This window comes from Pelodiscus sinensis, chromosome 3 (assembly GCF_049634645.1).
Source record: "Pelodiscus sinensis isolate JC-2024 chromosome 3, ASM4963464v1, whole genome shotgun sequence".
In the NCBI taxonomy this organism is placed as follows: domain Eukaryota; kingdom Metazoa; phylum Chordata; order Testudines; family Trionychidae; genus Pelodiscus; species Pelodiscus sinensis.
Genome location: NC_134713.1, coordinates 56045437 through 56060626, shown reverse-complemented (window position 1 = coordinate 56060626; position 15190 = coordinate 56045437). Strand labels below are relative to the sequence as shown.

The following is a 15190-nucleotide window of genomic DNA, read 5'->3' as shown; positions in this document are numbered from 1 at the left end:
TAATATATGAACATTTTATTTACAATCAACAGAATATTTTTAAATTAATATAGAATAAAACTATCATGAATGCAACTGTTAGATTAAGAAATCAACATTTAAGGTTGAAAGTTCAACCTCAGCTCTGTTGTGCTTATACCTTAACACACGGTCTTTTTATAATAAAGGATTTTTTAAATAAAATATCTAAAATAAACTGAAGGTTTTATGTAACCTGCTACAGTAAGTACCTGCAGACTTCCAAATTGGGTTATTTTAAATCAGTGACAGATTCTGAAGAAGTCACATGGGGAGAGAATCTAAGTTTTTTGAACCTCACTAACTTTGAATCAGTGTAAACGACTACTTGTAAAAAAGTCTGAGCTTGATAAATGTAAACTTCAAAACTACTGAACTAATTTTTTTCAAAAAACTTAGCCTACCATGAACTCTAAGACATCTGGCACCTTTAAATTATAATTTCATAGCAAAAGCTATTTTAGAACTAGCTCCAAATAACTGGGAGGTGATATGCAGGACACCAGTTGTCTCCAGATGAGTTTGAAAGCACTTGTTTGGTTAGAGGCATGGAAAGTGCCAGCAATCTGAAGGTAAAAAAAAAAAAAAAGGGCCCTGAAATCTCATGAAGTGCTTTGAAACTGTTACCCTAGGGTGTCAGTGATTGAAGATTAAAAACAAACAAACAAACTCACTCCCCGTACAGAAATATCTCACTTTTCCTGAAAATCAGAAAACTTAAGTCAATAAACTAGAATTTTATGGATTTAGAATTACATGGAAGTTCTTCTGTGTGGAATTTTCTAAGCAAATGGATGATTTTATTAAACAGCCACAGTGGGAGATTGGGATTTGTACCCCAGTTCTGCCACAGACTGTGACACTGACCAAGTCACTTAAGCTCCATCTCAGTTACCATTTATAAAATGACCCAGTTTAACGGGATCCATCTTTAGGAAGAAAATCATAGAGTGTTGTACAGGCATCATTCTGAGGAGGAATAGCTACTTCCCTTCTAATTGGATTATCATCTTTATTGTATCCTCTCCAATGGATTACTCAACTTATTTCCATAAATGTAAATTCTTTCTTTGATAAGATCCTTGGTGTTAGGACAGCAACTCAATATACTATTGCACAGGGCTTAGCACAGTAGAAATATTAATGGTAGTACCCAAGGCCACAATCACGATCATGTATATGTAAATATAACAAAGAAGCAGAAATGTACTATAATGGAGTGAGAGGTAGGGGTTAAAAAAGTTAAGACAAGGATACTGCAGATAATTTGTTTCCTAAATAATAAATAAGACACTAAGGTTAAGCAATACAGTATTTATTTATTGACCGAAACAAGCAAAACTATCCTCAGACATAATGGCCACCACTTGAGCAACACAAATAAATGTTACTGAATAGAGAACATTTCTCTCTCACTTTCCCATCCCCACAAACAACAATAAAAATACTAGTGTTCCAGAAGAGAGTAAAGAAAAAGCTATCAAAGGCGCTTATAATGAGCTGAAGAGGTGTAATGTATAGGTACTAAAAATCATTAGCTAATTTACTGCCACCACAAGCCCCTCAAAAATATTTTAATTGTTCCATTTCTACCACATACTAGGTATAGTGCTGTTTAACAGCAATTGCAATACATTTACAACTGTCTGCTGAAGCAGAATAGCAATTACTATTTTATATTAAATGTGGGCTGTAGGTAGAAACAATGGCTCCATGTACTAAGCTGCTGAAAATAAAAAAAAAAAATCTTTGTATTAGATCAAGTGGGGGGCAGAGAAAGAGGAAGCAAAACTGCTCCTGAATGCCTTTCAATTACTGTACATTTGTATCAGTCAAGCAATTCATTCTGTTTTGGTATTTTACTTTGTGTTATACTGGTACAGTAATACAAAGTCTATTCAACTGTGATAGTAAATACAAATACACTAGTTAATATTGAAAAGGCCATTAATATGTGGACCACTGAAAATCTTGACCTGCTACTCTCATGTGGACATTTAAATATTTTTATCGGAGACCAGCAAAAAAGCATCAGAAACTTAGTGCATGCAGAACACAATAGTTGCTAAACCATTTAGTCTTCCACACAATAGTTAAAAAATGAGTCCGGCATTCCTCTGATTTAGAGAAAACATTAGGACGCTGTAGATTTGCAGGCAAGGAGACCTTTTATTTTAATCCATTAATAGAACCCAAAATAGTCAGCAGGTGGCCACAGCTATCCATGTTTCATTAAAATCACATAAACCCTAAGTACAAAAGCACCACTGATTATTGCTCTAGAAAAACTGCATGAAAAATTCAAATACGCACAATAAAAACCACCACCATATGCACAAGACTTAATTTTTTAAAGCAAGTGTATGGAATGCTGATCCAATTTGACACACACCTTGCAATGCTAAGTTGATGTTTATATTACTTGGCAGCAATGAGAATTTCTAAAAGCATGGTTATGAGAAGGGATATGTTCATATACAGTTTAATATGTTAACTATTATTGTCCTAAAAAAATTAGCATTTACAAAATACTTGATAAAAATATCTTTTAAAAGTTGTCCAAGAGGTACATAAAATCAACCCAAAATTTTCATGACAATTCATTCGCTCTTGTCACCTAGAGATTCAGTTCTCTGTGCCTGTGAAGGGGAAGGGAAAAAAAAAAAACAATTACTATAATAAGTAACAGCTCCACATGTAAAAAAAAAAAGTCCCCACACTAGTACCTTCTCCTTTGATGCATTATTTGCAACCACTCAATTTCAAACTATTATAATGTTTACAGACACAACAGTACACACACACTTATCTTCATTTATTGGTCCTTGCTTTTCAAAAGCCATAGAAGCCTTACCTGCCAGCTTCCATTGTTCATAATGAAAAGCACCACACTACTATCTGTTTCTATTCACTGCACACATGCAGAATGCTCTACCGTACCCTTAACTTTCACTGTTTCAATCTGCCCTTTAACTGACAGTGTGCTGGGTGGGGCACCTCTTGATGTTGAAACACTAACAGTTGAACGAGAGATGCGAATCTGCAATAACATTATGGGCAATAAAAAGAAACATTATGAACATGCTATCAATGGCTGAAAGATTGAATAATTTAAAAAACACTGATGCACTCAGTGGGAGGTCTGTGTGGAAAGTACCTCTTCAGCTTTATTTTCACCATTTTCAGATGGTGTAGTACCTTCCTTTGCAGCATCTTGTTTTTCATCCTTCTTCCCTTTAGCACCTTTGTTAGCCTTTGTTCCAGGTTCCTTCTGATAAAGGACCAAAATAGAGAAAGCATGTATTAGAAGATGAAGGATACTTGCGACTATCTATGAATTATGATCTACTATCTGAGTAAGTTGCATACAACACATTAGTACAAAAATGTCAGCTACCTCACTGAAGAAGATCTGGAATGCATTTACTCACAAGTGACAAAGCAGAGGGTTATATACCTCTCCTGCAACTGCTGCCATCAATTGAAAATTTAACAGTACTTTATTATTTCACTTAGGAGTACCTGGCGAGTCTTACAATGCCAGCAGAAGCCTGTGCTTAGCGACCCAATTTTATAAAGACTTTATGGGGTTACAAAGGTAAGGCTGAGGATTTGGCATTGGATATTGAGATGAATCCTGATAAACATTTAGGAGGAGATGCTTTGTGCTTCCCACAAAAAAGAATAAACTATTAACTGTCAAATGGTGTATTAGGATCCAACTTCCTTCCATTTATTACATGCTAACTATTTTCTATGTGTTAATCTTGTAGCAAGAATTTATACATTCTAGATAAGTCTTCACATAGAGAGACAGGTAAGTATTTCAGTTTTGTAAATGCTGTTATAATTTTTAGTGTTTAAAGCTAAGATGTGAAATTACTTACAATATAATGTTAATCAGAAATTTCTTGTTAGTTCATCAAAGTATAAATTTGCTCATTTTGTGTAAGAGTTGCCCAAATCTATCAAGACCAAATTTAATCCAGTCCTCAAATGTAATCAAATTACAGTTTGGGGAAAACAGGTGGTTATTAAAAAAAACCCATCATAAAAAATTCTCATTAAAGAATAAAGTGCTGGAAATATGCCTCAAATATATACGTCCTTTTGTGAAGGACATACACCAAAGTTACATTTTCATTACTTGTACTGAAAAAGATAAAACCTACTACATTCCTTTCTTTAATAAGTCCCTCCCTCCTTTTTTATAGAAGCCTGTTTCCCCAATTTATAACAATCCCATTTCAAGAGAACAGGATAATCTTAACATTATTTTGCCAGTAGTCTCAGGTATGATAGTTTACACCCAAAATGTCCCAAGTCACAGAAGATCTAGTATATGACTTTTTAATTAAGGTTCTAATATTTGTCTATCAGAAATATAGAAGGAAATACTGAGGGGGGCTAAAACACTCCTCCACATCCAACATGCTTTTTCTGGTACAATTGTTCTTATTTTGCATCTTCCTTAGGCTCCAATAAGTCTGTTTTCTGAAATACTTTTCTAGAACTTCTCGTAGTAGAGTCTGAAACTTCTGACCTATATACCTTACATAGGACTTGTATTTTGACTATATTGGCCTAGAAAGTCAACACCACTTCATTTTGCTGTACCTTTAATTCTACCTTTATTTATAAATCAGCATCCTTAGCATTAGCTACATTTTCATAAGAGAAATAGGTGTAAGACAAGAGCATCTTACTAATGGCTGCAATGCTGTCCATTTAGTCGGGGCAGGGGAGGGGAAGGGAAGGGGGAAGAGCGTGGGGGGAGTGCAGAATAAGATGACACATTAATGTGAGAACTGCTAGATCCCAGGTTGATAGTGCAGCTACTTTGAGCAATCCTGCAAATCCAGGAAAGGACTCCAACTCTGGGAAAAGGAAGAGATGTTGCTACTGTGAATAGCTCTGCTTAGGAAGCAAGTGTATGCACTGCAAACCAACAGCAAGACATTTTAAGTAGGACAGTAGCATGTGTGTTTTGCTTTTAAAGATAAAACATGAAAAAAATGTGTCTGCTTCTGAAGTTGTTCATGGAATCTGAAACAAGTAAAATTAAATATACAATACAAAAACTAAAAGTGCATGATTATTTGGTTACTGCAATTTAAATTAGAAGAATTTTACCTTTGTAGTTTTCCTTGGTTTGGGTTCAGGTTTTGGTGGAGCAGGTTTCTATAAAATATTTGCAATTATACAATATATTAGATAATTCACTACCAGCCTCTCAAGCACACCTTTTCCCTTGCATCCTAGAATGCACCTCTTAAAAGACCAGAAAAGTTTCATGTACCTCAACTGACACCACAGACTAGTCTGTATTTACTGCCTCACTACATGCTAGAGCGAAAGTAAATTTGGAGTCATTTTAAGAGTTTAACAGGGAATGTGGAGAATTCCACCACAGAAGCCCACCATCTCCTGTAGTCTAATATGACATTGCTAAAAGGTTCTTCCTCCTCCATTACTTCTGAAGTGGGCTATTATTAAAATATATGAACACCTGTAGTTTAGCAAATTTACAGAAAGAAAAAGGGAAATTTCCTCCTCCCACTTGTTCTACTTACACTTAAAGAAAAGTAATCAAAAAGTATCAGAAGTATCAAATAAAGCCCTACTACAGTGGCCCCCAGTCTTTCACAGAGGAAGTTGCATCTTCACAATCAGCATCTGTTGACCTATCAGGAGATAGAGCTTCCAGAAGTGCCAAGTCATATTTTGTGTACAACAGGCATACCAGTGAGAGAAAAAGAACAAAGTTCTCTTTAGGAGAATGTTTGTCTTTTGTTATATTAAACTAAACACCCTTCCCTCCAGAGAGCTTTAATGCTTTTCAAAATAAACGAATCAAACAAAATATGATGACCTGTTTGCCTGGAATGAGAAAATACATGCCTAGGAAGAGCACATAGGAATACTTACAGCTGACAATCTTGCGGATCGTCTTGTGGGCTATAAAAAGGAGGGGAAAATATTTGTAGGCTTTCAGCAGATCATATTCAAACCAAGACAAAACATGTCACTCATTCTTTTGGTGTTAACTAAAATTATATCACTAAGACAACAAAATTCCTTAGTTGTAAATACACATGAAGGGTGCTGCCGCCACTGTATTTTTCAAGTTTTGAAGAGACATGGTAAACTTCATCTTCTGTTGCCTTTTTTTTTTTAAATGAGTTCAGAAGTTTCAGTAACTACAAATGCTGATAGATTTGAGAGCAGGTGCAGTTTTACAGTGTCCTATTTTATAAGTGTTTATCTCACCCTTGTTGCTGTGTGAAAGGCCTATGCAAACGGGAGAAAAACTGACTACACAAAGGAAATAGTGAAACTGTTTCTACAGAAGACTATCAAAAGCACAAAGCAAGTGAACTGAAAATACTGAGGAAAAAGAGTGTTTCTTTAATCTTTCTTACTTTTAAACACTCTGTAAAAATTATTTTCCAACAAATGCAAGTTAAGGTGGTTGTGTCTATTCTATATTATTGATATTTTAAAAATGTAAAGTAAGGGCCAATCCTACAACAGATACCATGTAGGTACAGGAGTGCACCTGCACAGAGCCAGTTACAGGATCAAAGGATAGACATTTGACAGCTTTTGCACTTAAAAGAAAACTATTGGGGCAGGGTAGTTAAAGATTTGATCTCTCTACCCCACCCACAAATGAATTCCATGTGTCTGCTTTTTTCTTAAGTCAAGTGCGGAAGATGAGAAAGTTTGGGAAATACTCCTGGGAGGCATGTGAACTGCTGTCTGGGGGAGGCTAGACCCCAGCTCCACCCCTTCTGCAGAGAACACCTGGCTCTTTGGGGAAGCACGGGCTCCCCCAACCTATGCTACCCAGGGAAATATTTAAAAACATGTTGTTACCTTGTTCTCCACTCTCAGGCCCCGAATGTATTACAATGGTCAGTGAGTTAATGAAGCTGGTTACAGAGCCTGACTAGAGAGCTTGTGTATACTAAAAACCAGAACTGAGTTGTAACAGGGCCAGGACAAAACCATATTATAACTAGTTCCTGACTCAGTTTTATTTGTACTGTTTCAATTTGGCCAGGGCTTTGGCTTGGTGGAAAAAAAATAAATCTGGTTCCAATTTTGTACAGGTTGAAACTCTCTTACCTGGGATCCTCTGGTCCAGCACAGAAGTTGCAGGACTAGAGAATCCCGGTGGAGGGCCAGCAGCATGGACCCCTGAACAACCAGCAGGACAGTGGGTGCCTGCAGCAAGCCGACGACAAAGCCGCCCGGCACATGGCAGTGGTGATGCCTGGTGGGTCTCAGAGCTCCAACGCATGGCGGCTGCCCAGAATGTCCTAGAGCTAGGGATGTGAACGTGTAGTTCAGTACATGATTAACCAATAAGCACTGGCTTACTGGTTAATCTTATCAACTACATGCACTCACTCCCTGACCCTTGCTACCTCTGTATCAGCCTCTGTCAGGGAAATGGAGATATTGAAGCAACACACATGCTGCTTACTTTTAATGATTGTCCAAAACAGTTTCACAGAAAACCCCAGGCATTGCTCAGTTCAGCTGATTGTCCTGTTTGCAGTTGAGCCAGCACTGGGGTTAAGCAGCACACTTCTGTATCAGAGGCAGCAAGGGGGGGCGGGGCACGGGGAAAGTAGGAGTTAGTGCCCATGAGGAGCTGGCTTTAAGCAGGTTTCCCACCCCCACCCTACTGCCTTTGATAGAGAGGCAGCAGTGTGGTGAGTGAGTGGCACAGGCTGGAGACAATACCCACGGGAAGCCAACTTTCAAGCAGGCTCCCTGTGCATGCTGGCTCCATGGACCCATCTACCCACCCCCACTGCCTCCTACAGAGGCAGCGGGGACCAGGGAGCAGGCAGGAGCCGGTGCTAGAGGGAGATGGCTTAAAAGCCTCTACAGCAGTGAGTAGGGCTCCAAACTGGACAGTCCCTATGTAAAAGATTAAATGGACACAAATCAGATATTAGGAATGGCAACATACAAAAATCTGTAGGGGAATACTTCAGTCTCCCTGGACACACAATTGCAGATCTAAAGGTAGCCATCCTGCAGCAAAAAAACTTCAGGACCAGACTTCAAAGAGAAACTGCTGAGCTACAGTTCATCTTCAAGTTTGACACAATCAACTCAGGATTAAACAAAGACTGTGAATGGCTAGCTAACTACAAAAACAGCTTCTCCTCTCTTAATATTCACACCTCCAGATCAGCTACTAGAAGTGGGCCTCATCCTCCCTGATCGGATCCACCTAATCAACTCCAGCCTGATTCTGGCCTGCATATTTATACCTGCCTCTGGAAATTTCTACTACATGCATCGGACAAAGTGGATCTTTGCCCACAAAGGTTATGATCCAACACTTCGGTTAGTCTATAAAATGACACAGGACTCCTCACTGCTTTTGAAGATTCAGACTAACACGGCTACCCCTCAGTTTGAACAGCAACACTGCTGAACAGTCTAAAAAGACAGGATTTCAATTAATTTTTAAGCACAGAATTATGGATACCCTGTACCCCAAGTTCCAGGTTAAATCCATGTTTATATCCCATAGCTCCCTAGCATGCCAACTATAAACTTTAGAAAGTAGAGATAAGACCGCGCTCATCTAGAGAACAATGCTTTTTAAATACTGTATTTTATATGTATGCAAATACAATATTTTTTTAAATTGTTTTATACACACACACACACACACACACACACACACAAACTACAATGGCTTTTTTATGTAGTAGAGGGTTTTACTCATTGGTCTGCTTCACTTGTTTGCAAGGACATCAGGAGAATAGTGTGTTAAACACAAATCTGTAAAATCCCTGAGTTCAGAAGATAGGTTGTTTAAATCTCTTAGCATAGCTTCTAGATGAAACAGGATATCTGATTGCAGTTCAGTTCTTGTAGGTAACAGAAGTTAAGTACATAGTGCTGTAATGCCCTTGTGTACAAAGCCATTACATCTATTTTTGTCCATGAAGGGTGTTCTTGTGTTGGAGACCGAACAGGCTCTTTTGAAAGAATTTAGGAACCTTCAAGGCTTCTGCAAGCTTCTAGTTAGAAGCAGGAAATGTTCATTCTTTATATTGGTATCCAGAGGACATCGGTGATGTCTGTCAAATCTCTTGGCGGGAATGGGGCAGAAGAGGGGAGACTCTTAAGACTGTTCTCCTTCAAAATGATTTTAGTTTGAGGAAACACTATCTAAACATTGATAGAGGAGAAGAATCTGTATTATTTTATGCAAACTCAGTCACATTAAAAGTTTAATACTTGCCTAAGACATTCTTTTAACCTGCTTTTATAGTAACAATATTTTATAAGGTACAATAGAAACTATATAAAATTCTCAGCTGTACCAATTTGTGCAATTGTAACAATATGACTTTTCTGTAGACATGTTGGAAGGCCTGTGATAAGCCTGAACCAAAGCCACCTTCTGCAGCTAGACTGAAAAGCAGCAGCCATTAACTGTAAGGCCTGGAGTCACATACTTTTTAATACAATTTAGATGGAATGTGAGTGTCACACCAGGCTATGAGGAGGGGACTTTGGCCTGATAGCTCCCCCACTGTCACCAGATAAAGAAACAGTTCTCAAGATGGGTAAAGAAAACTTAAGTCACACCATTCTGTCTGGCAAGAAACTGTTTATCAATAGAGAATGTTGTAGAATCCTCATTCTATGATCATTGTCATTACACTTTCCTATTATTTGACTGTGTGATCAAACTTCTGTCTGATCTGTAACGGTTTCAGTCTGTTGTATAATTAATTTTGTTAGGTGTAAATCAATTAAGGTGGTGGGATATGATTGGTTAGGTCATTTTGTTATGATTGGTTAGTAAAATGATACTAAAATAATTGGTTACGGTATAGCTAATCAAGACTCAGGTTTCATTATATAAACTGAGGTCCAAGAAGAAGAAGATTGGAAGTAACAAAAGCTGAAGGAAGGAAGCAAAAGGCTGGAAAAAAAATCAAAGGGAGACAAGGAACACCAAGAAGAACAACTTACCTCCAAGACCCAGCCTAAGATAAGAGCTGCCAGGACTCTCCTGCACAACCGTGACATGCAGCAGCTAAGATCCAGAGAGACTGACCTTGCCTGGCCAACAGAGGAAGTCTGCCTGCCTTTATCAGGATTGGTGAGCATGACAATTCTGCTTGTTTGGGAATTGTCAATTAATAGAGGATAAGGATATTACTGTGTGAGGCTCTTTCAGTGGCTAAAGATCCTGAAAAACCCGCAGGAAGATGCGCCCTGAGCCCTAGGAGCTGGGTAAAGGTGTGTGTCCCTACAGTGTGGAAGGGATAGAGAAATTTGTGCAGATAACACAATCATATTCTTCTCTTGTTGATCTTCTAGGAAATGTCACACGAAGACATGGTTTTTATCTTTGTAGTAGCCAGGACACCCGTTTCATGACTTCTTCCTACTTTCCAAATAGCTCATTTATTCCCTCAGAAGGTTATGATTAAATATTGCTACAGGTTTGCCACTTCTACTGCATCATTTTTTTCTACATGTCTGATCTTCAAGTCATCTTCCTTATCTTGGCTCACTAATTTTTACATTTTCTAGAGACCTAGAATTTATGTTCTTACTCATGTTTGCAGATCAAATATGCACTTTGGAGAACGTTCATAACTTTAAAATCAGAAGCAATTCACTGTTAATTTACCTGAATGTTTATTCAGTTTTTCAAATCAAAGCATTGAACTTCCTTATTGGATTTAAAAAGTAAATTATCATGACACAAAGATTCAGGATTCTTTCCCATAGCCTGAAGTGCTACTGGAAAATGCCTCATGTAGCAATCTGTCCTCTAGTTCTCCAGTGCCAACGGACTGAATTTTACCAAGAAAAAATTGCAAATGTACCCACAAATGAGGTTAACACCAGTTCCAGAAAACCCTTCATCATAAATGGAGCTCTATGAAGAAACAGTTACTATTTAGTCTTGTATAACTGGGATTTAAATAATTAAAACAACAACAGATGAAAAACAGGAGTTATACAGGAGTTATACTTGCCTCTTGTTTAGTTATTTTTGCTGCATCCTTGCCCTCAGCACCCTCTGGAGACTGGAGAGAAAAAATTTGAATAAAGTCAGCTATTTGATTATGCATTTATTTTAAAAAGCATTAGGATAATGACAAAGCCTGGATTAAAATAAAAGGTACCTGTGTTTATATGCCACAATAAGTGAATGCCCCTTGAAAAGACAAGTTTGAGAGACTTACAAGTTAGGACTTGCAAACCAAACATGATAAAAGTAAACTCACTCTAGATTTCCCAAGCAAGAAACCCAGGACCTGCAAAAGTTGGGACTGCTACAGACAACCATATCAGCTTCCTAGCAGCAAGAAAGTAGACAACACCTTGCATCACACACAGTGACTCTTCCAGCCAATTAACAAAGAACATCTGCAGGCTCCAACGGGAGTACCAGCTAGTCAACAGTTGGTAGGATAATGGTTTGAAATGAAGCCCTGTGGTTTGCTCTAGCAGGGATTTTGAGAACTCTTGGGAAATATAACACTTCCCCCCCATACATACACTCCACTAGTAATTGGACAATGTGAAGCCATAAAACACCAATATATTGAAAGGCGTAGAGAAAGTTAAACTCAATTTTCTTATGCCTTGGATTCAGCTTTGATAATTGTTTAATCTCCCTCCTAGCCTCTATCAACAAAGTTCAAGTTTCCTCCTGCTTACCCTTACCTGCATCATCCAAAAGGTACAGAAGGCCTTACTAAATTTAATGATAAGCCCAATTACAGTTAAATTAGGTCTCTGTTGCGTCAATTAACTATTATGTTGATGGGCTTACCCCAAAACACTTCAGGTCAGGGACTCTCATTTAAAGTTTGAAGTGCTTACAATCTAAGCAGATAATCCAATGAAAAGTAACTAACAGTAGTTGACTCAGAAAAGAAGAGGTCTATAGAAGTGGAAGAGAACACAGCTTTGAGGAGAGCATTTAAAAAAAATAAAGATGGTTCAGTCTTACATAATTGTTCTTTGTGTTTTCTGATCAGGTACAAGAGCAAGAAAAGGAAGGAATGAAGTTGAGATCACTAGTGGAAAAGCTAAAGAAACTGATTTTGAGAAGGGATTGAGGGAGTAGACGAACGATACTTGAAACACAGAGGAAAACAGGCTAGTTCGATATACAAAGCTGCCTTCTTCTGTAACGCAGTAGGATCATTGGACTATGATGTGTTTACAGTACAACTGGGCAATAATATGACAGCGGTTTGCCAGAGTTAGTCCCTGGTGGGCTGCCGTTATATTTAATTGCATGGCCACAGATACTGGCAATTGCAGCTCCCACTGGCCTCAGTCAATGGGAGTGAAAGGAAGTAGAGTGGATTGGGACACCATTTCCTGCTGCTCCCATTGGCCAGGGACACCGATCTGTGTCCAGTGGGAGCTGCAATCACCAGCACCTGCAGCTCTGCAGGTAAACATAGCAGTGGAGATCCACCAGGAGCTAACTCTGGCAGGTCAGTATTTGCACAACCTGCAGGCCAGTATTTGCCCATCCCTGGTTTATAAGAAGATGTTATAGGTGTTGTTAACTTGTCCATTACTTGCAGTGTATGGATGGATAATAAATGTGACTTTGCAGTTGTAACATCCCTTTCCATCAGGAAATTGTAAGGTGCCACAACAACAGTTCATATAAAAATAAGTATGGCCAGTAATTTAACTGACTGAGAAATAGCAGAAAGTTAAGCAGCACTCCACAGAACAGAGCAAAGTGGCTAGGAAAACCCACACAATCAAACTTTTAAAATGAAGTTTGGCCATTTCTTTCAGCAACTATGGCCATCATCTACCCACGCCAGTAGGGTTCTGAGGTAGAGTCAAGACTTTCAGATAATGGATGGTGATCACAAAAATAGTTGTCAGCGCCATTCCTCAGGTGAGAACTCAGAAGCAAAAGCAAAAACAACAACACCCCACCATAAGCAATTTGCAGCAGACTCTCATTTACATGAAGGCTGTTTTACATAGCTCAGGCTTGGTGTAAATGAGAATTAGGCCCACTATGTACTGTATCAGAAATAGTGAGATGTCCCTTGCTCTATTTCTTAAAGACTGTTTTCAGCCTTTAACCTCCTTCTCTTTGTTAAGGTAAACCAATATTTAATAATGGGCTCTTCAATCTAAAAGAGAAATGGACACTAGTCCGTTTCGAAGTTGAAACTAGACTTAAAAAAAAAAATCAGCCTTTCCAGATGCTATATATTTTTAAACAGCGACCGTAATTAACCATTGAACCAATCTACCACGGGTCATGGTGGATTTTCCATCACTGACAATTCTCAAATCCTGATCACATCTTTTAGAAAAAGATATGATCTAAGAATTTACCCAAAATAATTCCATGATCTGGATTATATAGAAAGTCAAACTAGGTGATTATAATGGTTTTCTCTGGCTTTGGAAGCCATATAATGTATCAACTTTAACAGTATTGCAACGAATATATTGACTTATCTTACATAAGAACAGCCGTACTGGGTCAGACCAAAGGTCCATCTAGCTCAGTATCTTGTCTGCCGACAGGGGCCAGCACCAGGTGCCCCAGAGAGGGTGGACTGAAGACAATGATCAAGCGATTTGTCTCCTGCCATCCCTCTCCAGCCTCTGACAAACAGAGGCCAAGGACACCATTTTATCCCCTGGCTAATAGCCTTTTATGGACCTAACCTCCATGAAATTATCTAGCTTCTCTTTAAACTCTATTATAGTCCTAGCCTTCACACCCTCCTCTGGCAAGGAGTTCCACAGGTTGACTACACGCTGTGTGAAGAACTTTCTTTTATGAGTTTTAAACCTGCTACCCATTAATTTCATTTGGTGTCCTCTAGTTCTTCTATTTCGGGAACTAATAAATAACTTTTCTTTATCCGCCCTCTCCACACCACTCATGAGTTTATATACCTCTATCATATCCCCCCTCAGTCTCCTCTTTTCTAAACTGAAAAGTCCCAGTCGCTTTAACCTCTCCTCATATGAGACCCATTCCAAACCCCTCATCATTTTAGTTGCCCTTTTCTGAACCCTTTCCAAGGCCAAAATATCTTTGAGGTGAGGAGACCACATCTGTACATAGTATTCAAGATGTGGGCGTACCATAGTTTTATACAGAGGCAGTAAGATATTCTGGGTCTTATTTTCTATCCCTTTCTTAATAATTCCCAGCATGCCTTTTTGACCACCGCTGGATACTGCGTGGAAGTTTTCAGAGAACTATCCACGATAACTCCAAGATCTCTTTCCTGATTTGTCGTAGCCAAATTAGCCCCCATCATACTGTACGTGATCTTGATAAAACATTAAAGCTGTGTGGATGAGGTTTCTTAAACCTTGCTCCATTTTATCTCTATCTTAAAATGTTCTTTCTGTACAGGCAGTCCCCGGGTTATGTACAAGATAGGGACTGTAGGTTTGTTCTTAAGTTGAATCCGTATGTAAGTCGGAACTGGCGTCAGCCGCTGCTGAAACTGATCCGTTTCAACCGCGGCTGAATCTGGATGCCAGTTCTGACTTACATACAGATTCAACTTAAGAAACCCAGGCGTCCCCAAGTCAGCTGCTGCTGAAACTGATCAGCGGCTGATTCTAGGAAGCCTGGGGCAGAGCAACTCTGCCTCGGGCTTCCTGTAGTCAGCCGCTGGTCAGTTTCGAGAGGTTCAACCTGTACTTTAATTTAAGTAGTTTATTATTCTCTATTACCCTAAAATGGATAGATTTTTACACATTAGGACCAATCTACTCTGATTTTAGCATAGATGAGCTAAAGTAGACACAAATAAGCTTTAAAGTGTGGTGGGTGGAGGAGAGAGAAAAGGTTCAGTGTCATAACCCCATCTAAACCAAACTACTCTCCAAAGCAACACAAGTTCAGAATTTACCAGGTATTCTCAACATGGTTAGCCAGGCAGAAAAAGACAGCTTTATGAAGCATTACCTTGCAAGCGGCAAGAGGAGAGAAAAGAGGTTTAGGTATAAGTAGACCCAACAGGAGTATAACTTCCAGTAAACAACATGGAATGATATGGATATCCCAAGATTCACATGGGCTTCCCCATGGAAGCCATCACAAGTTTGAAGGACCTTGCCCTGATCCTTTCCACAGAGAGCTAAC

The 15190-nt window shown here is 38.8% G+C and overlaps 1 protein-coding gene across 3 annotated transcripts in view; it reads right to left on the bottom strand.

The window, feature by feature from the left end:
• Positions 1-1317: 1317 nt before the first annotated feature.
• HMGN3 (high mobility group nucleosomal binding domain 3) overlaps positions 1318-15190 on the bottom strand; it is a 38307-nt gene continuing 24434 nt past the window's right edge. The window contains exons 2-7 of one of the 3 annotated variants that reach the window (XM_014577993.3): positions 11058-11108; positions 5947-5976; positions 5152-5199; positions 3176-3289; positions 2959-3058; positions 1318-2657 (exon numbers count right to left, since the gene is read on the bottom strand). In XM_014577993.3, coding sequence (XP_014433479.1) covers positions 2644-2657; positions 2959-3058; positions 3176-3289; positions 5152-5199; positions 5947-5976; positions 11058-11108 — 357 coding nt within the window. In that variant the 3' untranslated portion in view covers positions 1318-2643. The other 2 variants (XM_075923788.1, XM_075923787.1) reach the window with 2 other exon arrangements.